This window comes from Haliaeetus leucocephalus, unplaced genomic scaffold (genome assembly GCF_000737465.1).
Source record: "Haliaeetus leucocephalus isolate CR32 unplaced genomic scaffold, Haliaeetus_leucocephalus-4.0 Scaffold162, whole genome shotgun sequence".
Classification (NCBI taxonomy): Eukaryota; Metazoa; Chordata; class Aves; order Accipitriformes; family Accipitridae; genus Haliaeetus; species Haliaeetus leucocephalus.
The window spans coordinates 12,508,556-12,531,843 of record NW_010972598.1 but is presented as its reverse complement, the minus strand read 5'-3'; the positions used below and the strand labels follow the sequence as shown (position 1 = coordinate 12,531,843).

The 23,288-nt window shown below is 53.7% G+C and overlaps 1 protein-coding gene across 1 annotated transcript in view; it reads left to right on the top strand.

Moving 5' to 3' along the window:
* Positions 1–22,485, top strand: part of PEBP4 (phosphatidylethanolamine-binding protein 4) — a 37,306-nt gene extending 14,821 nt beyond the window's left edge. The window contains exons 3-6 of the mRNA XM_010563002.1: positions 15,464–15,562; positions 20,080–20,221; positions 21,125–21,162; positions 22,321–22,485. Coding sequence (XP_010561304.1) covers positions 15,464–15,562; positions 20,080–20,221; positions 21,125–21,162; positions 22,321–22,485 — 444 coding nt within the window. The remainder of the gene's footprint in view (positions 1–15,463; positions 15,563–20,079; positions 20,222–21,124; positions 21,163–22,320) is intronic.
* Positions 22,486–23,288: the final 803 nt, after the last annotated feature.

Here is a 23,288-nt window from a genome sequence, read left to right as displayed (position 1 = left end):
GCCAGGCAGCCCTCATCACCAAGCGATTAAATCATCATAAAAAAAAAAAAAAAGGAGAGACGTCGCTTCTCAGACATAATAGTAAAAAGGGGGCGGTGGGGGGGACGACGGCTCCAGGTCTATTTCTGCTCTGATATGTCCTGGCGCCGACGGCGCGCGTTCCCCAGCCACCGTGCGATGCTGAGCTGTGCCGGCGGTTCACCTGCTGCAGATGGCAAAATGTGATGTGCAGAGAGACCTCTCGCACCACGCTGGGTTTCCGTGAGATCCCAAAACCCCCCAGCCCTGGGGGACCGGTCCCGCTGCGGTGCCGGACCCTGCCCTGCCGCAGCCTCACCGGTCTCCCATGAGCTTTGTCCCTGCGCGGAGCAATTGGGATGTCGGCGAACGTGGCTTGTCGTGCCCGGTCCCCAAGCATCCCGGTCCTTGAGCATCCTGACCCCCAAACATCCTGGGCTCCAAGCATCCCTGCTCCTGAGCATCCCTGCCCCGTGCCTTTTGCGAGGTCAGCTGCCTCCCAGCCTCCAAAATCTTTAATAACGGAGCCCTCGGGTTGTAAAGAGACCGCGGAGAGGAGGGGGGAAATAATTGCGCGATTGGGGGTTATCGGTTCGCAGAGTGTTTCCTGCCCTGGATTTGTCTGTTCCCAGAATAAAACTGAGGGATAAGGGTAGGGCTGCCTTTGAAAACGTGCCTAGGGGCCCATCCCTGGGGACCACACACCAGTGGGCTGTGACCGTCCTGACCCCGCTGCGGCCGAGGGTCCCTGAACCCCCTTTTTCGTGCAGGCGTTTGTGGCAACGACGCGGCCCTGGTTTTGCCCCGAGCCTCGGCACGTGCTGCGCTGCTGCGGGCACCGCTCTCTGCTGGAGGTTTCGTCAAAGTCCTACGCTGTTGGAAATACGCAACAGGTTGCTTTTATTTATTTTAAGGGTTTTGCATGTAAACGCGGCGCTCTAGGAAATCCCGCCCGTCTCGTGACATCTCTGGGGCTGCTGCTCCTGCCGCCTCGGTGCAAGTGGACACAACACCCGGCTCTGCCCCCGGGAGCAATCCGGGCAGCAAAGTTGGGCTCGGATCCCAGCTTTTCCCACATGGAAACAAAAAAAAAAAAAAAAAAGACCTCAGGGTGTGAATGCAAAACTTGCCATCCCAGGGGACTGTCCCCGAGCGGCTGCACAGCCAGGGTGGGGGGCAACGGGTCTGGGGGGGGGTGGTTTGTCTGGGAAATAGCATTAAAAATAAGTTGTGTAGCGCTCGCGCAGCCGCCGAGCAGGGCAGCAAAGGGCTGGGCCAGCGACTGCTTTTTAATTTCAGAAATGTCACTGAGTCACGAATGACTCATAATTATAATGGGAGACATTTCCAACCCGGTGCATGACTCGGAGACGTCTTCCAGGGATATTAGAGCTGTTTGTAAAAGCCAGGCCTTGCCCCGGTGCTCTCCCCCGCTCCCTGGCTGTTTTGTGTGTCGTCCCCCCCCCTTACCAAGGTGACAGCCCATCTCACGGCGGCGGCAGGGATGCGATCGCCCCGCCGGGTTGAGGATGCTCATCCGTGTCCGGCGGGAGCGGGGGGACGCATTAACGCTCCCCATCAGGTGGCAGGTGTCTATTAAAGTGACTCCCATCACCGCTGCGTCTGGCCTGCCCTTGACTCTGGGCTGCCCCGGCAGACAGCTCCGTGTCGGTGGTTTAACCTCAGTGCCGGGGCGGCCGTGGCTCCCGGCGGGATCGGCAGGCAGAGGGATGGTGGCGTGTCCCCCCGCACCCCCGGGGCTGTGCACCCTCCTGCCGCTCTGCCTCTTGGGGACGAGCGGTTCATCCCCTTTCCCATCGTTTTGGGTGAAAAAGTGCCTTTACGGATTTTTTTACGGCCGGAGCGTTGCACCACGCAGAACGGCGGCGTGGCTGCCTGCGATGGGCAGCGGGCGGCACGGCATGGGGGAGTGTTTCTGTATCTGAGCATCATCTGGGTTATTGCTCTGCCACTGTTTCCTCCTCTTCCCAACCGGGGAAATTGTCCTTCCCATTCCTGGTGCACTGGGAAGGGGATAGGTCTGATTGGGTCCCCGGGCAGCGCATCCTTGGGTGCTGCGGTGGGCACCCAGAAGGGATGATCCCCCTCGGAGATGCTTCAGCATCTTCTCTTCCCACGGCTTACCTTAGCAGACAGCCCAGCGCTATGCCTCCAGACCCAATTAATTAAGCAGGATTGATACGAACTAAATTAGGGAGGCGTTTGATCCAGTCTGACCAGTTCTGAGCTCCCAGGGTGACTGGTGCGGGTCTGTGCCAGCATCGTCCCCGGGGTGATGCCCGGGAGCCGGGCTCAGGGAGCCGTGCGGTTCCCTCCTTGCTGGAAATACTTTCTCACCAAATAGCATTAAATATTCCTGAGCTGTGAACATCTTGGACTGATTTTATTTTCCATAAATAAACTTGTTGGGAGATATTTGGAGATGGGCCTAAGCTGCAGAGCTTGGACTGGGTCCCAAATCTCGCTGCTGTTTGGGCTCGAGGGGTTGGTTCAGGATTGTTTCGAGCTTTATTTCAGTTTTAAGGGTTTGAGACTAAATAGCTGCCCTCAAACGGGACTCTCTCAGTGCTTCCCCAGGCTCTCTGGTCCCCTCAAGGGCTGCTGATGGGTGGAGAAGGGCTAACAGGCATCCCCTCACCCCTGGGCATGGGCTATAGGGTTATATCGAGAGAGAGAGAGAGAGAGAGAGAGAGAGAGATGTCTATGCTATAGGGGCTGAGGTTTTCAGAAGTGGCCGCTACTGCCGGGTGTTTCCAGCGTGGCTGGCTGGACACTGTACGTGTCTTCAAGAGGTACCGAGCCCCCGTTCCTTGGGCTGGGACGGTGGATGCTCGATGTTCTAGGCAGCCGCCTGCACCGGCGCCGTGCGTTCGCAGGGTGCAAACCCTTCATCATCGTCGCACGTGCGAGGTGCCCCTCGTCCAAGTGCTCCGAGGCGGCGACGTCTCCGGTCTGTCACAGCTTCTCACTGGAAGCGGGTTGGGTTGCTTTCCAGATCAGGCAAAGGAAAGGGGAAAGAAAAAAAAAAATCAATTCTGTTTATTTATTTTTAAATGGGGAAATTAAGTAGGAGAGCTGTAAGGATGTGTTTGCAAACCTGTTCCCTACGCGGCGCATCCTGGGGAGGCCAGATCCATGGGGCAAGGAGGTGAGGGTTTAATTCCCTTCCCTTACTGGAGGGGCCGAGCACTTTCTGCTTGTCTAACATGTGCCTGATTAATTATGACAAGTACAGGATTGCTCTTTTGGTGAGCGCACATGCTCCCCGAACCCCTCGCGGTCCCTCACCCTCGGCTTCCCTTCTTTTCACTCAATTTTCAGGTTTATGCTGAGCGCAGCCATGGGAAGAGGAGTCTAATCTGACCCGTAAACTCTGTCACATCCTCATTAATTTGGCCATGTCTCCCCTGGTAGCCTAAGGGAACCGTCACATTTTTAACGAGGCTCCGAGGAGGCCGTCACAGCGACAGCTTCATTTTGACAGCTGCGACGGGAAAGGTGCAGCGTCAGGTTTTGCGGCAGCTGACGGGGCTCCCTGGGCCGTTGCCGGCTGGTCCGTGCGCAGGATTCGGCCCTCGTCATGCAAGATTTTGCAGCTCCCTGCAGGGCGTTGTGTTTCGGCTTCGTTTCACCCGGGGATGCGGCCACTGCTCCCAAATTTGCTGTTGGTTTAAAGCTGAGCCAGGCACGGAGCTGGTCTTCCATCGATGCTGCAGGGCCGGTGCTGGCATCCCAGCATGGGGCACGTCCGAGCCCTTGGGAGAGCTCCGGGATTTGGCACCGCGGCTCAAGACGAGCTGCCCTGGCCAATTCTGGGCAACTCTGCTTTTTTCCCCCCATTATTCTTAATTTAAACATTTTGTAATGAAATCCCATGGGAGGGTCCCCTTCCCAAGCAATATTCCCTGCCGGGGGGTCAGAAGGCCACATCCATAAGTGGTTTTGTGTTCGGGGCGAGGATCCGTTGCTGTTTTGTGCAAGGGCAGCGGCTGATCCGGAGGGATCTTGCTCCATCCCGGGAGCTCTTCTAGCCTTTCTAATGCAAATGCGCATTAGCTGATAATCTGAATGTTGAGTGGATTATTTCACCCCCAGATGAGCTGCTGTAAGGCAAATTTTTTTGCCTTCAGTATATTGAACCAAAAAAAACCCAACCCACCACAAAGAAACCCACCTTGGAATTATGTTTTATCGCCAGAAATCTGTGCAGGAAGTGCACTTCTCGCTTTCCCTTGCACGCCCTAAAATAAATGAAGAAATACGACCTAACGACACACTCTAACAGCTTTATCGCATATGCACGATAATTGCATCAGCAAACATTTGTATTGCAATTAAAGCGAAGAGGCAATAAACCATGAGAAATCAATTAAAAGAGGATCCCAGCTGCGGGAGCAGCATCCCATCCTCCCGCCCGTCCTGCTAAGATGCAATAAGACCCAACTATCCTGCTTCATCCTATCCCCCCCAAAAACACAGCAGGGCTTGATCCCCACCCCTCCGAAGTGGGGCTGAGCAGGGGGTTGCTTCTTCTTTCTCCAAATTTCCTGAAGGCTGGAGCATCGCTGCCGGCTTTGCATCACCACGCCGGAGCATCGCTGCCCGGCGGCAGCGTGTCATCGCTGTCCGGTGTCGAAGCCGGTAGTTTTTGGAATTTGAGGGCTTGCTCTGGGAGCTGGCAGGACAGGGAGCAAAGGCAGCACCCCTGCACCCGCACGATGGTGGGATTTGGGTTTGTTTTCGGGACTGGGACCGACAGCAGGTTGGGCCACGTTCAGGTGTCGGTAGGTTGCTTAAATCCACCAGGCTCAGCTCCGGGCTCAGCTCTTGCCAGGGCACAAATGGAAACGTGCAGGAACCGTGCATTATTTAAAGCAGGATTCAGCCTTTTTGGGGTATAAGCAAGCAAGGGAGCTCCTGCTACAGGAATCCAGCCCTGTGCAAATGCTACTGCCGACAGCCGAGGCTTTGCTTAGCGCTCCTGCCGCCGCTGCGGGCTCCTCCGGCCCCTTGGCATCTGCCCCCCGCACCTTCCCCGAGAGCCTCTCTCACCCCAGGACCAGCTTTTTGCTTGGTCCATCACCCTAAATAACAGAGCTTTACTGCAAGATGCCAACCCCTGCCAAGCTCCCGCTCCAGCCAGCACGCAAAGGGCACTTTGCCCACGGAGACGCATTTCTCCTCGGTGCGCTGCGTGCTTTGAAAAAAAGAAGATAAACCCACCAAAACAAACTCTTCCCTTGCACGTGTGTCTCCTTCCCCCGGGAGAGACTGAAAGAGAGACTGAACCGCACGTGACAGATGTTAATCGCATCATTTAATGCACTCCTGGAAGGCACTTGGATACAGGGCTGGGTAGGAACCCGTACGGAGGAGAATAGACTATTGTCTCTTGTTTCCGCCAGCACCCACGGAGGAATAGATAACCCCGCGATACACAATTCACCCGGGGTTTTATATGAAGGTGCAAATTGCAGCTCTTAAATTGGGGAGTTTTCTAATATCTGCATGGTGAATATGCCCATTTCAATATAAATAAATTTTTTAAAAAAGCAATAAAAAACATTTTTGTTTTGTCTGCAGCTCCCCAAAGGGCTGCTTGGTCTTGGGGGGGGATACAGGAGAGGGGAAAACAGTGATGGAGGGATCACGTCAGATTCACACCCGAGCACCCCTGTATCAAACGCCTTCTGCGCGGCCTGGGAAATAATGAAAAACCATCAAATATTCGCTGTAGGTTGGAGAAGGGCTATTTGCCACTCGGGGCTGCCGGCGGCAGGGAATTGCGTTTCCGAGGCAGAAGCAGCATCCCGGCTCCCTGATTGAATTCCCCCTCGGTGACCCGGGAACGTAATTGCGGCGAAGGGGAGCCGGGGCAGATCGCACCCACCGTGGAAATCAGCATCTCTATCCATCACCCAACCTGGGAAGAAATTGAGGCAAGATGACTAAAGGTCCATAAAAGTAGCAAACTTATTGACTAATAGATTTCTTAGTCATGAAGTCCCTGTGCTCCATATGTACCGAAATCAAAGCAATTACGGATTTAAATGAAGCTGGAATCTGTGGTGCAGAAAATGCTTGTTTTAGCATAAGATTGGCCAGAGGTGAATGACCTGTAAAACCCCTGGTAATGAAAGCTCTTCACAGCTTGCAGTGTTTCACTGGATGGTAATTGCTGCAGTCTGTGATATGGATCTGGCTGTGTTAATGATGCACTGTTCCTTTTCATAGGACTCATTTAAGCTTCCCATTTTTCAGGGATTTCAAAGCAACAAGGCATCGTGGAAATTAACACGTTAACGTGGACGTTTTCTCACTTGGAGTATTTAAAATATTATTTAAAGCTTTCGACCGGTATCGATTAACAAAGTGATGGGGGCCAGGAGCCTTGGGAGAGGGTGGCTGGTGTGTCTGCGTGCTGGAGACAAATGGGAGTGCAACACGGGTGTTCATCGCTCCTGGTTGGGCTACGTTGATACGATTTGTATTTTATTTAGCATGACGAGATGGATATATTAGAACAAAACATACATTAGGAAAAAAAAAAAAGATATTTTGGATGGGAATAAAAATCCTATTAACTTCCAAATGAAAACCACATCCAAGGGAGACAGTTGGCTTCTCCTCTTAGTTTATTATTAAATATTTTACTAGGGAGGGAAGTTCTGAGCTGAGCATCTTTTCCCTCCTGTTCCTGGCAAGAGCGGTTTGCGTAGCGGGGAGGGTTATTTCTCGGTTGTTTTGCCAAAGCACATTTTGGCCATAGATCAAGAGGTGGTGATGGTGCACCGGGGTGGGGGAAAGGCCCCCGCTGCACTTTTGGATACTTGCACCTTGGGAGCAGCAAATTCAAAGTGCTGGGGGTGAATCGTGGCAGGGAAATGGATGCGGTGGGTGGGCTGGCGTTTCATCCCCAGGGATGGAGATGGGCAGAGCAGCTCCCGCCACTCCTGAAATGCTTTTATTTTTCCCCAAATAGGCAGGAGAGCTCATCTTCCTTCCCGGCCCTTGCAATCTCTACGGCCGAGGCACCAGCTCAGCTCCCAAGGGGCTCCGGGATTAATTTCTTTCGGTGACCCTGGGGGCTGCTGCAGCCTGACCCCAATGCCGGAGGGGAGGCGAGGTCGGAGCGAAGGAGCAGAGGGGACAGGCAGCAAATAATAAGAACCTTGGCGCACTTAAGAGTTTGAACAATACGGAAATGGCATTTCCAGTTAACTTAATCACCGCGCCGGCTCCGGCTGAATATAAGCGCCGAGATTCAATTACCGTCCCCCCCACGAGCGTGGTCCCCGGGGAGCGGCGTGTCACCGTCCCCCCGCAGCCGCCAGCTGCCATCGCCACCGTCCCACGCTGCCGCCCCCCCGGGACCCCCCGGTCCTCCCGCACGGCCTCGGGGGTGGCCGTGGGTCCCTGCGGACATGCCGGCGAACGGGGTCGTGGCTGGCAGCAAGGGGTCGAGGCGTATTCGGGAATGATAAAGAAGGAGGCTGCAGAGCGCCGGGCGCTTGTAGGAGCATGAATTTATTCTGCCGTTATCCCTGTAAGGTATCAGGCCAGCGATTTCTCCTTTGGAGCTGGGGAAACGGAGGCAGCGGTGTGATTCGGTGACCGTGGAGGGTGTGTTGTACCTGCTCAGCACCATCCTGCATCTCGCCCTCCGCGTAGGGGTGAGCATCATCCAAAACAAAGCGAGAGCGGGGCATGGGGCAGAGGCAGGCAGGTCCCCACGCCTGGGGCCATGCCAGCCCTATCCACGTCTGGACAGTTTTTAAGGCTGATCCCAGCGGAAAAGGGGATGGGAGAGGTGATGGCGAGGAGTTTGGGAAGCACCACTCGTCCCCACGTGCCACGGGGGGTAATAAGCCCCAATGCGCCCTTGCAAAGACCACGGGGACATCTGCTGTGACAATGGCCACCTTGCTGAAGAAGGGTAATTATCGGCTCAGCTGGCTTTCCTACAGCCGGGGTCTGACCTTGTCCCCAAATCCTCCTGCCTCTTACCCCTTTCTCCATGGCCAGTTTGGCGGTGGGTCACGTGCCGGGTGTTTGGCATCATCCGCAGCCCTGAGCCCCGGCAGGGAGGTGAGATTGCAGTAGTGGGATAATCCACTTTTGCTGAAGCTGCCCATGAAACTGTTCTTTATTTTTATAGAGAAAAATCTAATCCAGAAAATAAGAAAACAGTCATTATTTAATTTTCCCCAGTATTTTTGTGTGCTCATGGGATTTTAATAATATTAATTATTACTTAATTTGCGCTTTGGCAATTTGTTTGTGCTGAGCTATTATTTTATCGGAAAGACAGCAATGCTCAGTCCGCTTTTGCATCACCGTCCATGCTGCCGGCCTCCAGCCCTTCCTCCCGGGCAGCCATCCATCTTCCCATCCCGCCCCATCCAAAGCAGCCTGGCCTCTCCTCGTCGTCGTCCTCCTCCTTTATTTTATTTTCTTTTTAATCTCTGGCTGCTAGACCCTAAAGATCAATCTGTTGCATGTGTCGCCGGGTGTTATTTGCCTGTGTGGGTGAGAACAGCCAAGCAAAGGGCTGCCAGGATCATCGGCTCGGAGTCACAAAGTGGAGGAGCTGGACCTTCCCGGGTGTCCCTGGTGCAGGAGCATCCCTGCGCCCCATCCCCATCCCAGCATCCCTCCATCCCCCTCCATCCCCGCAAGCTGCAGCCCCACTTCCCCAGATAATGAGAGCGAGTTTAAAAAACTTAAAGCCTCTTCCTGCACGCTGGTGACTGACACAAATGGAGTTCATATTTAATCATCTGTTAACTCGTTGTCTATTATAGCTCTTTAATAGCACCATAGATATTCTTAATGAAGCATGATTTAAGGTATTTACAGCTCTAGGACCGACAGACATCACTCACAGTGTGCAGGTAATGAGGCGTAAAACAGCTCTGGAAACCGTAAAAATGGGAGAGAGAGAGCGAGGAGGGAGAGAAAGCAGGCGAGGAGTTAGGAGCTGAATTGTTCCAGGGTTTGTTTTAAAATGTTTAGGCATTTAAAGTCATTTCAGCTTTCCCGAGGTGTCTGGTAGCGCAGGGTTCAGCAATTCCCAGCGCTGGTAACCCCTGCCTTGCCGGGGAGGGCTCTGGCCCCACGATGCTCCCCAGGCCCGGGCAGGGGCTGCGGCAGCTCCTTCCCTTGCGTGGATGGGAGAGAAGGGGGAAAAAAGCCCTTTGAGGGTCCCCAAGGGCCATGTGGGTGCATCAGCGGGGGCACGGCGATGGCCCAGAGCAAAGCCTGGATTTTTTTTGGTGCATTTGCCCCCGCTGGTGCTGTTTGCTTTGTCCGCTCAGTGACACGGCCACTGTGACCCCTTTGCTTATGGTGGGGAAACGATGGCCCTTTCCTTTGCTCGTTTGCAAATGTCACCCTGTGCAATCCCTTTTTTTTTTCCCCCGAAGAAAAAAAAAAAAAAAGAAAAAAAAAAAGAACATAACCCACCCAAACCCAAGCCAAGATTTGGAAAATAATTTGTGACGGAGGTGCCATTTTGCATCAAAATATTTTGTAGAAAATGTCAAATGTCACCAATCCATGTGTCCCCCCGCATGATAGTAATTGGGCTGGAAGGCTGCGCTCTGCCATCGCGGCCGCTCGCCGCCTCCTCCTCCTCCTCCTCCTCCTCGCAGACCGCTCGGAAAATGTGTCGCTTCCCCCGAGTTCATCCCCGGCTCCCTGCCTGCGGAGCGGGCAGCGCTGCCGGCCTCGGCGTCCCCAGCTCAGGGACGAGCACACGATGCTCGTTAGCTCGACCCCGAAGCCGTGCCACCCAAAAAGCAATAAATAACTACTGGGAAAGCGGAGGGGACGGAGCGACAGCTCGGCAGCGTGGGTTGGGGGGGTTCTTGGGGTGTTAATTCCCTTTTCGCCGGTGTTTTTTGGGTTTCTCTTCTGGCTGGAAGATGCTACCCCATTCCCCTGATGTTCGGTGTATCTGGCAGTCAGCTTGCAGGCGATGATGATGGTGATGATGGATCTCAATTTTGGGGAGCGTGATCTGCAATGGGGTCTCTGAGCGAGGAAGCACAGCCTGTTGCTCTTCTCCCCCCCAAAAAAGTGATCTGGAGGCGCAGCCTCCTCCACAGCCACCTCTTGCAAACCTGTATTTACAGCACGATGGACCCCTTGGAAGGTTTATCCCACTTTCTGCTTGGTTACGTTAAGCGTGTAACACAACCAGCGCGGTTTTATCGCGAGGAGCCGGTTTATTCTGCTACGGGGGGAAAACAAACTGTTCTCCTTTTGTAGCAGATAAACGGTCCCTTAACGCATCCCAAGACCTTAAACTGGGAACAGACCTTTAACGGGCTCGCTTTAATGATCCTGGATTAATCAATTCTTATTAGAACATTAGGCTGCATAAATATTTGGCTGGCTTTGCTGCGGCGAGCCCCGGGGGAGAGCGAAGGGATGGGGAGAGTTGCAGAGTGTTCGGAAAGTCAATGAAGTTCCCTTCGGCAGCGTGGGGCCGGGGGGGGCACAGACCTGCGGCTGGGGGAGTTGGTCAAGTGTTAAGATGGTGCCGCTTGTCCCCTTGGGCAAGTCCTGCGGAGTAGGGTTAATTTTGCTGACCTATTTTTGCAAGGGGAGAAGAACGTGGAAGTGGTGAGGTGCTGGTTTAAAATAAGACGGTAAAATCCTGCCGCGCTCTGCAGCTCTTTCCCAAAGCCACAATAACGGACTCGGTTGCAAACAATTTTTTTGCCTCCCTCACCCCCCGTGCTGTTAACTGCCGAAGAAGGAGCTAGAATTTCTCTTTGGCGAAGCATCAGCAGCAGAATTGCTAACTATGTGCCCGTTATAGAAACTTTTTAGTACTGGGGACAAGCCAAGAAAAAAGCCCAGATTGACTCTCAGCTCTCAGCTGGTGCTCGCAGCGCTTCCACCTCGCAGGAGGAGCAGCACCGCTTTGACTCTTGCACCGGTGGGACGCAGGCTGGAGCCCTCGAGCCATTGCCCGGGAGAGTCGGGATGATGTTTCCCGGGATGCTGGGACACCCTGCCCACCTCCCTGCCCATCCAGGAACTCCTGCCCCGCTCTGGCAGGTCGCTTTGGGTATATTTATTATATTTTCTGGTTTGCAGTTGCATAAACCGCGCTGGGTTGCAAGCTCCCGCCCAGGCGCTGCGTGCTCGAGATGCATCGCCACATCCCATCTCTGCACTGGAGGGACTGGCCAGCCTCGATCTGCATCGTCTCGTGCCATCAATCACCCTGAAATCCTTTGCAGCGAGATAATATCGGCTATTGCAATGCCAAGCTTTAGCTCCTGGGGAGGCGGAGGGCCTTTTGGCTCAGATACCGTCTTAATCTGTCAGTGCCGTGGTTTGCTTCTGCAGCAGCTCCCTACCTTGGCAAATTCGTTAGCAGCTGTAAAGGACGTGGGTGGCAATAGGTCAACTGGAAATCTCACCTATTTCCTCGCCCGGAGAGGGGCTGGGTGCTACGGGCAACTTTTGCTGTGAGCAGCGTAACAGCCCTTGCTCCGGGCAAGCGCAAACTGAGGAGCAGCTCCGAGGGCTGGATGAGCTGGGAAAGATCCAGCTGGACTTTTCAAAATCAACCAAACCCGCTTATACCCTGTGCTGGGAAGCAGGCGCTGGGCTGAGGGCTGGGGCTTTGCCCATCACTGTTCTTAGTTTTGGGTTTGAATTTCTAAGGCGAGTGGGGCCGGCAAAGCTGGGCATCGTCCGGTTTCCCTTCACAATCAGGAGAAAGCGCATTTCGTGCCATTTTTCTCCATGCCCTGCAGCAGGCACGGCCGGCAGGATGGGGCTTTTGCTCCGGCTCCATCCCCAGCCAAGCACGGGCATCCCCGGCAGGGCAGAACCCCGCGGCCGCCCCGGCGCTGCCGAAAATGCCGGGGCGCTGCATGTGTGCCGCTTCCATGTGCGCTGGTTTCCAAGGAAACCGCTCGCTCTACATGTGTGTCGCTTAACACCCTATTTGCTTTCATTTGGATAAGTCTTTAATTCCTGTGCAGCCCTAGCTCCGCGGGATCTATTGAGCTGTGTGTGTATCCTCAGCGCACAAATCCCTCTCCTGCCTGCCTGCCTGCCTCTTGAAAACTCCCTGCCTGCTCGGAGCAAGTTTCCTAAACCTGTGCCTAATTGGAGTAGCTGATGCTTTCTGCAGTAATAACTGGATATATCGCTGCTGCTTCCCTCTAGAAACAATTAGCAGGGAAAACACGACACGCAGCGCTGCTGTCATCTGCCACCAGCTCTGCTGCTTTGGCTGCGTTTCGGGTGTTGAAGCAGGGCAGGACGCCGGCACCCGGGGACGCGGGGTGTAAAGCCGGGGGGTAAAGCAACAGCTCCGACCCCTCGGGGAAGGCAGCAGCTCGTTGCGATGGTTAAAAGCTAATTGCAAAGCGCCCCAGTGAGAGGAATGGCTTGGGGAGCGGGGAAGGGTGACCCTTGGAAGGGTGACCCCTGGAAGGGTGACCTTTGCATGAGCCCAGCATTGTCCCCATTGGTGTGACACTGGTGGGACGCACCGTCTCCCCACTGGGTCCCCCAGCACCAGCGGCTCTTCTGTGCCCTGGGCTGAGCGGAAAAGGGTGACGAGGTGTTTGGAGGTGTTTTTTTACCCCAAATTTTCAGCTGTGGTACCCCAAAATGGCTTCTTTTTCCCCTCTCCCCCTTCCTCCAAAGGAAGACGCCACCCGTTCTTCTGCACTGGAGGACTGAGGAATTTTCTGCTCTAAACCCACTTTCCTCCTCTCCAAAAATCCCTGGGGCTGGTTCATGCCTGTAAAGCTGAGCAGCTCCCGTGTCACTCGGGCTGGCTCCTGTCTGGAGCCCTGACAGCAGCTAATGCTGTTAGCCTGTGTCGAGGAGGGATTTCAGCATTAAACCCCCCCTCCCTAAAATCACCAGCACTCTGGCTGCTCTGTTTCTTACAAGCAGAGCCAGCGAAAAACCACCTACCCCGTGTCTGGGGTACGTAGCATCGCTCGGGGACACCGGCCAGAGGGTTTGCCCGGCTTTCGGGGTGATTTTGGGGGGGCCGGCACAGCCCCGGGAGCCGTGCCCGGCTGCTGGCATGGGATGCGATGGCACCTAAGCACCGGGAGATTAACTCGGGTCGTGGAGGGCTTTGCTATCTTTAGGTGGAAGGTGAGGGATTGTGCCTCTTAGGGTGGCCTGCAGGTAATGAGAGAGAAAAATCCCTCGGTCCCAGCCCGGCTTGGGGCCGCTGACCCCGGCTCCCGTCCCCGCGGGGGTCTGGCCTCGCCGGCCCCCGGCCGCGTGCATCGCCACCTTTCTAGGCCACAATCTGTACCGAATTGCGAGCCTGCTGTTAACTTCGCTTGCACTCTATTCTCGTGTTTGCTGTTATTTTTTAACACTTTTTTTTCCCCCCCCTTTTTTTTTTTTTTTTTTTTTTTTTTTGCATAAAAGCACTATCCTCTCCCCAGAGCCTGCCTGTAGCGAAGGCATGGTCTGTACAACTGCAATTATTTCGAAGAACAGATGGAGTGAGGAGCAGAAAGTCTGTTAATAGTAATAGAAATGCTACATGTTAACCTGGACAGCACACGATGACAGTCCCATGACTACACGTTCTGTTCCCACCAGCTGGGCTCCCGAGCAGAGACGAGAGATTCAGAAACGCCGTGCTCAGCTCCGCACCCTCCCCAAAGTTAGAGCTCAAATTCCTTCACACTTCCAGCGCAGGGTTTTTGGGTTGTCGGGCTTCTTCTCCCCCCCTCTCTCCTCCTTCCCATTAAATGCCGATTTCAGCGCCGGCAAGGAATATTGCAGATTTTTTCCGGGATGCTCACAGCGATGCAGTCGGCTGCAGCTGTGAGCACTGTGGGGAGGGAGGTGACAGCTCTGCTCCGAGGTCCTGAGCTTCGGCCTCATGTAGTGGCACCATCACGGCCCCTTTTTCCGCGCAGGCATCTGTATTCTTGGCATAAACCCCCCCCAGCGATGCAAATGCCTTGAGCCAGGCTGGGATTAATGCACCGGGGCAGCAACGCCTTGCCACCCATTCTCCCAGGCAGGACGGTTGCATGAGTTTGGGATTTTCTCTGCAACAGTTGCAAGCTGTTTGCTGAATGGGTCGAAATCCACTGTTTTCTGGTTAAACCGGTTCTTGTCGTGGAGGTGGGGTCTGCAAGGGGGGGTGCTGAGCGATGCAGGGCTCTGGTGGGCTGCAAAGGGAAGGGGCTACAGGGGATCTCTGGGTACGGCAATACCCCAGGGCTTGCTTGCCCCATTTGCCCCAACCAGGGGTTGGGAAATAGAGCAAAAAGGTTGTCTCAACCCCAACAATCTTGCTGTGAAAATCCCTGCCTGGTTTCACAAGCAACCGGGGGATTTAGCCACAGAGCTCCAGCTAATTTCGGTGGGAATTGCATGGCTAAATCCCCCAGCCGTTTATGAAACCTCAGCCCTCGGGCACACTGGAGCCGTGCGTGGCACCGCTGGCGAGCTGACAGATGCACCTGGAGGTTTTATTAGGATATAGATCCCTTAATCTGGGTGCTTGCAGGATAATCTGGTGCCTGAGGTCCTGCCAAATCCCCTGAGATCAGCAGGTTTTCTATCCACAGCCTCCAGAGGTCACTTCAAACCCAGCTCCATCCTCAGGGGACCAAAAAATCCACGTTGTCTCATAGCGCCGGTGGCACCCTTGGGTGCTGGACACCCTTGGGTGGGGACCTGGGGTGGGCTGGGGGGGATGCTGGGGGGCTGAACCAGCATCATCCATGAGTCTTTGGTCTCTTTGCCCGGTTGCCATCGCCCAGGAGAGGTACTGGAATTCCCGGGTACGTGGCGAGGCAGCGGCTTTGCCTTCTTCCAGCATCCCTGGTGCATCTTTTGGTTAGTTTGGGGTTTGTTAGGTAGAGCTTAGCACCTCGCAGCCACCCTCAGGGAGACTGGGGCATCCAGCCTGTCCCCGGCCACCACCCTAGGGCTGGAGCTGTATTTGAATCCCCAAAATATCCCACCCCCCTCTCCCAGGGATTGCCATCCTCGGGGGAAAGTCCCCCATGCCGTGGTGCATCGCTCTGCCCTGCGCCACTGTAGGATGTGGTTAGAGGATGGCTGGCAGGGGAGGAAATTCTCTTTGGTGCCTTTTATTTGGAGATAGCAGAAAACCCCTGTTCTTCCTCTCTTTGAAGAGATTTAGACCGCGAGGAGTAACTCGTCCCGAGCGGGTTTGTGGCCCTCGCGTTCCCCTGGTGCGTGTTCATCCCTCGCCTTCTCTGTGCATTTTGCATGAGCGCAACCGTCAAAGTGTGCGTGCGTGGGAAAGCATGAAAAAAAAAAAAAATATTTTGGGGGCTGATAAAACTCCCGGAGGGTTGCTCCTCGCTCACAGGCCGTGGGTGCAAGCTCCCGGTCCCGCACACCGTGCCCATTCTCCTCTCCTCTCTTGCAGAGCAAGAAGTACGTGCTGGTGCTGGTGGACCCCGACGCTCCCAGTAGAGCCAACCCCAGGAACCGGTTCTGGAGGCACTGGCTGGTCACCGACATCCCAGTGAGTCCCACTCCGTGGGGTCCGTATCTTGGGGTCCCAGCAGCTCGGGGCTTCTCCGAGCGCTGGGGTGCATCGGGCGTTCCTGCCCCGGAGGGTTGGATTCCCACGGGATGCATATCTCTCTCGGTACGGCAGCATCTCGGTGAAATCCCGAAGGATGAGCGTTTGGGAGAGAAATGTAAATGGTGCTCGGCGTGTAGGTAGGGGAGTGCCTCCTCAGGCTATATAGAGCGAAGCTGGTCCAAAAATATTGCTGGTTTTTTTTTTTCTTCTTCTTCTTCTAAGGAAATGCTGAAAAAAACCCGTTTTAAAAACTCCCCACCACCAGTTTTCTCTGCAGAGACAACCGGTCGTTTCAAACATCTCCTACTGCCGGTTTTGGGGTTTTTTTTGGTTAAAAAAGCGGTTTTGGTGAAAATCTCGCTGGTGCCAAATTTTCCCTTTCTTTTTTTTTTTCCTGAAAAAAGCGTTTCCAGCCTGGTGAAGCAAACAGGGGGAAAATGGGTTTGGGCTCAATTCCTGCTGCTTCCCAGCTCCTTGGCCACAGCACAGGCGGATGGGACAGACAGACAAGCCCTTACCCTGCAGTGGGGCATCGCTCCCGAACTGTCCTGGCATATCGCTGGTTTGCTTTCAGAAAGGTTTTGGAAAATCAGCTTGTTCCTCTCTTGCTTGCTTTTATCTTTTAAAAGATAAGGTGTTTCAGCCTTGAATCAATCTAACTAATAATCTTGTACTAAAGTCTAATTAAGATATCAATTAATTTGCAGCATGCATTTAACAAGAAATATCTCGTCATTCTCCTCTATTATTCTCTGAAATTACTGCTAAGGGCTTTTTGTACAGATACCTTAATTAGACTTTTTATTGTTAATGGGAATATTGAGCAAATTAAAATTGGATATTAATACTTTCCATGAATTTTATAATTGGCTGAAAAATATAAAGCATTCAGAATAATTGCAGAGATTTGTGTACAGGGCTTTTTTTTTTTAATCCTTCACAGAAACCCTTCTGCATTTCTAACAACAGGGTCCTGAAAGTCTCTCATTAATTTTAATATTTACTAAACGCAAAGAAGCCCAAGCTCTTGTTTTCCCTTCTGTACACAGATCCTTCTGAGGCTTTCGCTATTGCTAATTATTGTGTTTTTCTTTTATTTTTTCTTTTCTTTTCTTTTCTTTTCTTTTTTTTTTTTTTGAGTATAAGATCATTTAAGCAAAGAAGGGAAATGCGGGATTAAAACCAGTTCACCGGCACAAATGGAAGGTGTTTTTTTTCCCTGGCATTTGGGTGTTTCAGTTTGCGGTATAAAAGGTCAGAAAGCTCTTTGCCAGGCCATGCAGGAGGGGGAAAAAGGAGATTTTTGGGAAGGAGAAGGGCTTTCCCATCTCCAGGTGCTGCGTCTCTGCCAGGAATGGGGCTGACCCCAACCCCACCTATATCCTTAAGTATTTTCATCGTGAGATAAATATATATATACATATATGAGCAGGGAGTTGGGCTCAACGATCCTCATGGGTCCCTTCCAACTTGAGATACTCTGTGATTCTATGATATATTACATATAAAATATATATATTGATATGGTATAGTATATATAGAAATGTATATAATGATATGATACATATCCCATATACATATCACGTGTGTGTGTGTGTATATCTCTCCCTCACGTATACACGCACGTATATGCATATAAATCTCCATCGCCCTGTAAGACCCCACCAAACCCAGCATCATCCTCGCAGGGCCCCAGGACAAAATCACCTCGCCCCAGCCCCGAGGTGGATCCCCATTGCCGGTGGGGTTGTGTGTGTTGGGGCGGGGGGTCCCAGCATCCCCCCCCTCATTCCCCGAGGCCGCAGCCGGAGCTTTCCCAAAGCACCAGCCCCAAATCTTTTCTGCGAAGCCGGCGGCTCCCCGGGCTCCGACACATGGTGTCTCGTTGAAATGCAGATCGTTGGGGGGTATATGGAAGTCTTGGCTCCGAGGAGCTTCAGCTGACAGGCTTATTTGCACACTGGCTCTAAAATAACCGTGTAGGCTTTACATGACACCTTCTGTTGCTTTGGTGCAGAGAGGGGCTTTCAAGTGCCTTTCTCCGAGAGGACGGGGCGGCCGGCGTGATGGCTGGGGGGCTGCGAAAGCCCCCGCGCCCCGGCATCGCCCCGGCATCGCCTGGGCTTTGCCATCCCCAGGTTTGGAGGAATTCGGCTCTGGCAGCGCTAAATGCCAGTATAGGTGCTGCAGTACCTTGGCACGCCACCAAGTTTGGGATTCGGCTCTGAATTTGCTTCTCCAGGTGGGTTTCGGGATGGAGCATCCCAACCCCGCGGTGCCGCTCGCCGTTCCTTATCAGCCGCTGCTCTGCCGCTCCTCCGATTGTCAAACACGAGAGATGCTTTCACTCCCATTCAAAATAATTTAAATAAAAATGTTGCTACAAAGTGGAATAATATCTTTTGATGAATGTTTTTAAAGCCCTTTAGGTTTTCATGGTAATTTGCAGTGTAAAATTATTTAGAGATAAGAGCCAAATTAGCTCTTATAGGCGGAGGTCGATATGTCCCGTTATCCATGCAAGCAGTGTTTAAATATAATCAGCCTTTACTCTAATGCAGCATAATTGTTCATTTGAAATAGCTTTTTTTTTTTTACTCCATTCAATGAGTCATTAAAATATTCAAAGGATAATGCAGTGAATTGGAAATGAATTTATCACATTATCCTGTATATACTGTAGAGCATCAGGTAACTAGGCAGAGTCGGAACCAGTTTACAGAGAAACCCAGTAAACAAGGCTTTCCATTTTGTATTCAGCGGGGGAAAGAAAAAGAAGGGAGAAAATACTGCCCTTCAAATGGAAAGCTTTCCGTCTTTATTCCCCCTCCTTGGGGAGGAGGAAGGGGGAGGGAGAGAGCAGCAAATTTGTACTCCACTAAAGCCTCGCTGCTTTAACTTTATTTTTATCAAAATATGTTTGTAACAGAAAGTCGTTATGGAAACCAGTTCTGCCAGCCGGGAGAAATCCTGCGCCAGGCTGGAGCGGAGTGGGACCCACCGGGCGCTGCTGCCGCCCGGCACGGCTCGGCTCGCTCCGCCGACCCCTTCCCCGGCCGGGGACGGTTGGGGAAACTGAGGCACAGAGCTGGTCGGAGACCAGTCCAGGGTCAGATAGGGGAAATACGTCAACGCGGAGTTTGAAGGAGAGCCGTTCCCACCCCATCGCCCATCACGATAAATGGCTTTTCTCCCCGCGGTGGGTGCGCTGGGGCGCAGCCCCCGCACCCCCAGGAGCTGCGGTCGCTCCCGTGTCTTTGCAGAGCGGGGTGGGAAACCCACGGGTGCGGGACCGGTGGGTTTGGGTGCCGGGGGACCGTAGCATCCCTGCCCGGTCCCAGAGGTCCCGGCATCACCGGCGGTCCTCGCCCGCGGTGTTTGCTCCTGCGGTTGCGTTTGTCAGAGCATTTCTCCTTGCCGGTTGATAAACAGGCTCCGGGTTGCAAGTGTCACCATAGAAACAGGTGCTATCTTAAGCAAACAAGGGCTTTATTAACCTTAAAAGTTACGGGATTTTTGCACGATTAGAGGCTGGGAAGAGAGCTGCGGGGGGCCGGCTGCTCGCCCACGCGTGTGGCCCTGCACCCTGCCCCAGCGAACGTCCCCGTCCCCATCCCAAAGGGACGCTGACGCACGTGCTCTAAAGCAAACTTTTCCCCTGTAGCATGTTTATACAGCACATGGTACAGGGGTCAAGCTTATCCAAAATGCTTGGATTTATTAAAATTAATAGAGAGCAGCTGTTAATTGCCAGCTGCTGTTATTTCTGCTTTTCGGCTGCCGGGCGAAGCGCCGTATGGACACGCTGGGGACGTTTTTGCAGAACTCTTGCGATCCAGGCGCGTTCAGCATCCCAGCAGTGCCAGCTGTGGCCAGCGAGGAGAAAAATCTTGTAGGGGCAGGGAATGCTTTTTAGTGGGTTAATTGATGTTAGTGGGGAACAAAAAAATAAGCTTTTGGGTATCCTGCGGGTAGGAGGGATCCCTGTTTTGGGAGAAGCCGGAATGCCAAGGTAGTTTACCCCACCTGCGCCGGGCCTGATCCTGTCGCCATCCAGCATCCGTGGTCCCTGTGCCACTGGCTGGCTCTGCGATGCCGTGGGATCGCGGATCCCCACCGTGCCGGTGGGACCCTCCGCCTCCGTCAGGGGGAACGGGGCAGATGTAATAGCTGGTGCGGCGGTGGTGTTCCTCCTCGCGGGGGCCCTTTCGACTCTACTTTTGAGTGATTAAACCGAGGGTTTGAAAGGGAAAGAACAGAGAGAAATGTGGTTTTAATTGATGACTTGGCTCCTTGGAATAGTCAGTTCCGCGGTGTGAGTTTCTGTCGCTGCTTGTTAATGAAGCCTTTATTAATAAAAGAAAAAAAAACCTAAGGAAAACCAAAATAAGCAGAAGAGGTTGCTGCTCAGGTGTAGTTTTCTTTGCGCTTCAAGCTTCTTTGGTCCTCCATAGGCACGTGGCAAGGTTGAGTCCCCCCGAAATGCCGGCAGCCCGGCAGCGGTGGGAGCCTCGGCACTGCCGCGTTTGCCAGGACCCGGCACCAGCCCTTGGGGCACGTGTTTCCCTGATGAGGTTTGTGTCGAACAGGTTTCCCGTGAGCAGTATCCCAAGTTGAGTGTCAACTGCTATTATTCATGTTCTGCAGACAGATGGGGTTTAATTGCTGTTACTGTCAGGCGCTCTGCAAATATCAGATGAAAAGGGCTTTCTGGCTAATTGTTTTAAAATAAAAGTTCAGAAACGATGTATAGAAATTATAGTTCAAATGTGTTTTAAAGAGCAAACTGTTTATATTACCTTTAAACGTAGTCTTTAGTCAACAGCATTAGGATCAGCGAGTGAGCGTGCGATGCAGTGCCGTCCTAGGGCCTGCGACGCCGGAGTGATCTGGGAGCAGTAACGTACAGCTGTGGGAAAACCACCGCCAAAGCGTGACTGGCCCGAGCTGTGGGAGAACAGAGCTGCCTCGCTGGGGAATTTCTCGGGCAGCGTCAGAGGGAAAGCGCTGCCTTCACCGGGCTGCAGCCGAGGAAAAGAGAGAAGGGAGCTTGGGGAAGGCCAGAGCCCCCGGGATGAGCAAGCGGTGGGGAAAGGTCTCTTTGCACAAGAGCACCTGGTTGCACAAGCACATGTGTTTGCACGAGTGTGTACCTTTGCCCGAGGATATGTTTGCACGAGTACGTATCTTTGCACAAGCGCACGTGTTTGCACAAGGCCATCGCAGTCATAAGCCACGTCCTCGCGCCTCCTTGCAGCCTGTGCTAACCCGTCGCGGCCGCTCACGCTGCAGGGAACCCCCCGCCCCGCGTTTCTTTTTCCACTCTCGATGCAACGGCACGACTCCGGCAAACCTTGCTCTGCCGCCGGGATACGGTCCGGGAGCAGCCTGTCCTTGCTCTGCCCTTTGCCACCGTGGTCCGTCAGTCCGGGGGTGCTCCGTCCCTTCCCCTGCTCTGCCCGGGGGAAATTCGGTCTGCAAATCCCCCGTGCGCAAGAGGGTTAAACCCTCTTTGCGTCCCTGCAAACCCCAGCTCCGTATGAGCCGCTGCTCAGGCTTATGCTCGCCTGCCTTGTAATTAATGCTCCCAGGTAATTACACTCCCAAACCCCTTGAAAAGCTGCCACTAAGCAATTCCCCCTGGGACACAAGAGGCGCTGAACGCACACGGGGGGGATGTGTTACGGCTCTGCTGTGTGTTGGGGAACAGCCACCCCGCAGTGGGGACAGGGCTCCGTCACAGGGACCGAGCACGCTTTTTCTTGCTGCAGCCCATTTCGGGGTCGGGAGGAAAGGGGGAAAGCACCAGGTACCCCAACACCTCTAGTTCCCTGCCCTCATCCCTCACCACCGAGCCATCCTCCTCCTCCACCCTGCTCTGGGCACCCTGCACCCAGCTCAGCCCCCCCGGGCGATGCAGCACCTTCTTCTTCTGCACACAACGATGCCGAGCAAAGCGCTCGGGGCTGCGCTCGGGATGACAGGCTCTGCACAGACATGCATTATATGATTATTATCATTATATTGCCAAGGATCCATGATGAGCGAGGTGGTTACGACAGCTACAAAGAGGCTCTTGTAAGCAGGGGCTGCGAGCTGCTCGCAGTTTTTTCCCCTCAGCCCCGCACGGCCCAGGCCCGTCCCGCGGATGCTCTTGGCTTTGCTCGGGCCCTGCCGTTGCATAGGGGTGAATTTAGGGTGAAGCCGCGGTGCTAAAGCATTCAGCGTCCAGAAACCTGTCTGTTTTGGGGGTTATTTGGGATGTTTTCTTGCGCGAGACACGCAGTTTGTTGCGCTCGCTGGGAGCTGCCCCGTGAATTGGTCCCTCTGCCTTCATCTCCGCAGCAGGTATTGTCGTTATGCAGATGGGAATTAAGGTTTTTTCCTCGATGCTTCTATTTCATTTAACATGCAAAGGCTAATAATTTGTCACAATTCAATAAAGCAGAGGTTACAAACACTCTTGCTGCTGTTTATTTAAATGATGGTTTGTTAATTAGCTCCTCTTAATGAGGAGAGAATAAATCAGATAAAACGTACCAAAACGGTATGGAGATATTTTGCAGATTAATTTTATTTTCCAGCTGAGATGCTCCCAGCACCCAGCGCTCACCGGTTCCCGGCTCTGTCCCAGCCTGCTTCCCGAGCCGCAGTGCAGCTATCGGTGTGCGGAGGCACATCGTGGCACCGCTCAGCCCCGGCTGATGCTCTGTCTCGTTGCATTTTGCTCACCACGGGTCCAAAAAGGACTTTTCTGGCTCTTTTCTGCTGCTGGGCTCTGTCCCTCCGGCCTGGCCATGGCGGTGGCTGACCCTGTGGCACGCCGCGTTTCCCTCTGGTTCGGCTCACCGCTTGTTTAGTCTAAGGCTGATGAAGGGGGAAAATAAAAATTAGATCAAGAATAAAGTTTTGCCGATGCAATTGGGAGTTTGGGGCAGGTTTACCCATCACCGTCAGCCAGAGCTGAGCTCTGATTTCATCGCTGGCCCCGCGGAGAGCACTTTGCTCCCATCGGCGTTGTGTCCCCGCCACCCCGGGGATGTTTCATATATAGTCTATGAAATGTGTCCGGGGACGGGATGTCTTGCAAACTCTTGTCCGCGTCCCCCCGCGAGCATCCGGGGATCCCCGCGGCGGTGGCCGGAGAAGAGTGGCAGGGTTGTGCGTTCGCCGAGTCTACCTTGCGGAAGAGACGCTAATCAATGATTAATCGGGCATGTGTGGTTGTGTGGGAGCGATTTGTGTTGGAGGAGGGAACTCCTACAGCACCCCGGTCATGAATCATTTGAAAGGCAAATTTGTGCAGTTACCAAGGGAACGGAAGAAAGGAAGGGACTTCCCTTGCCGAAATGACTCGCGCTCTGATGCGGCTGAGAAAATCGCTCCAAAAAAAAAATTAAAAAAAAAAAAGGGAAAAAAAAAAAAAAAGGGAGAAAAAAAAAGGAGTCGAAGCTGTGACTAAGCAGCAGAAGTTATGTAAAGCGCTCGCTGGGAAGTGCAGGGGAGGGACAGCACATCCTGCCGCTGCCCACGGCGGTGGCGGGGGGCGGCCGTCGGCCCCCTTCTCGCCTCCCCGGGGAGCGGGGGCGAAGCCGCGCCGGCTGGCCTGCTCCTCGCCTCTTGCCCTTGCTCACGCAGGTGCTTATAAAGGCTGGGTACCCTG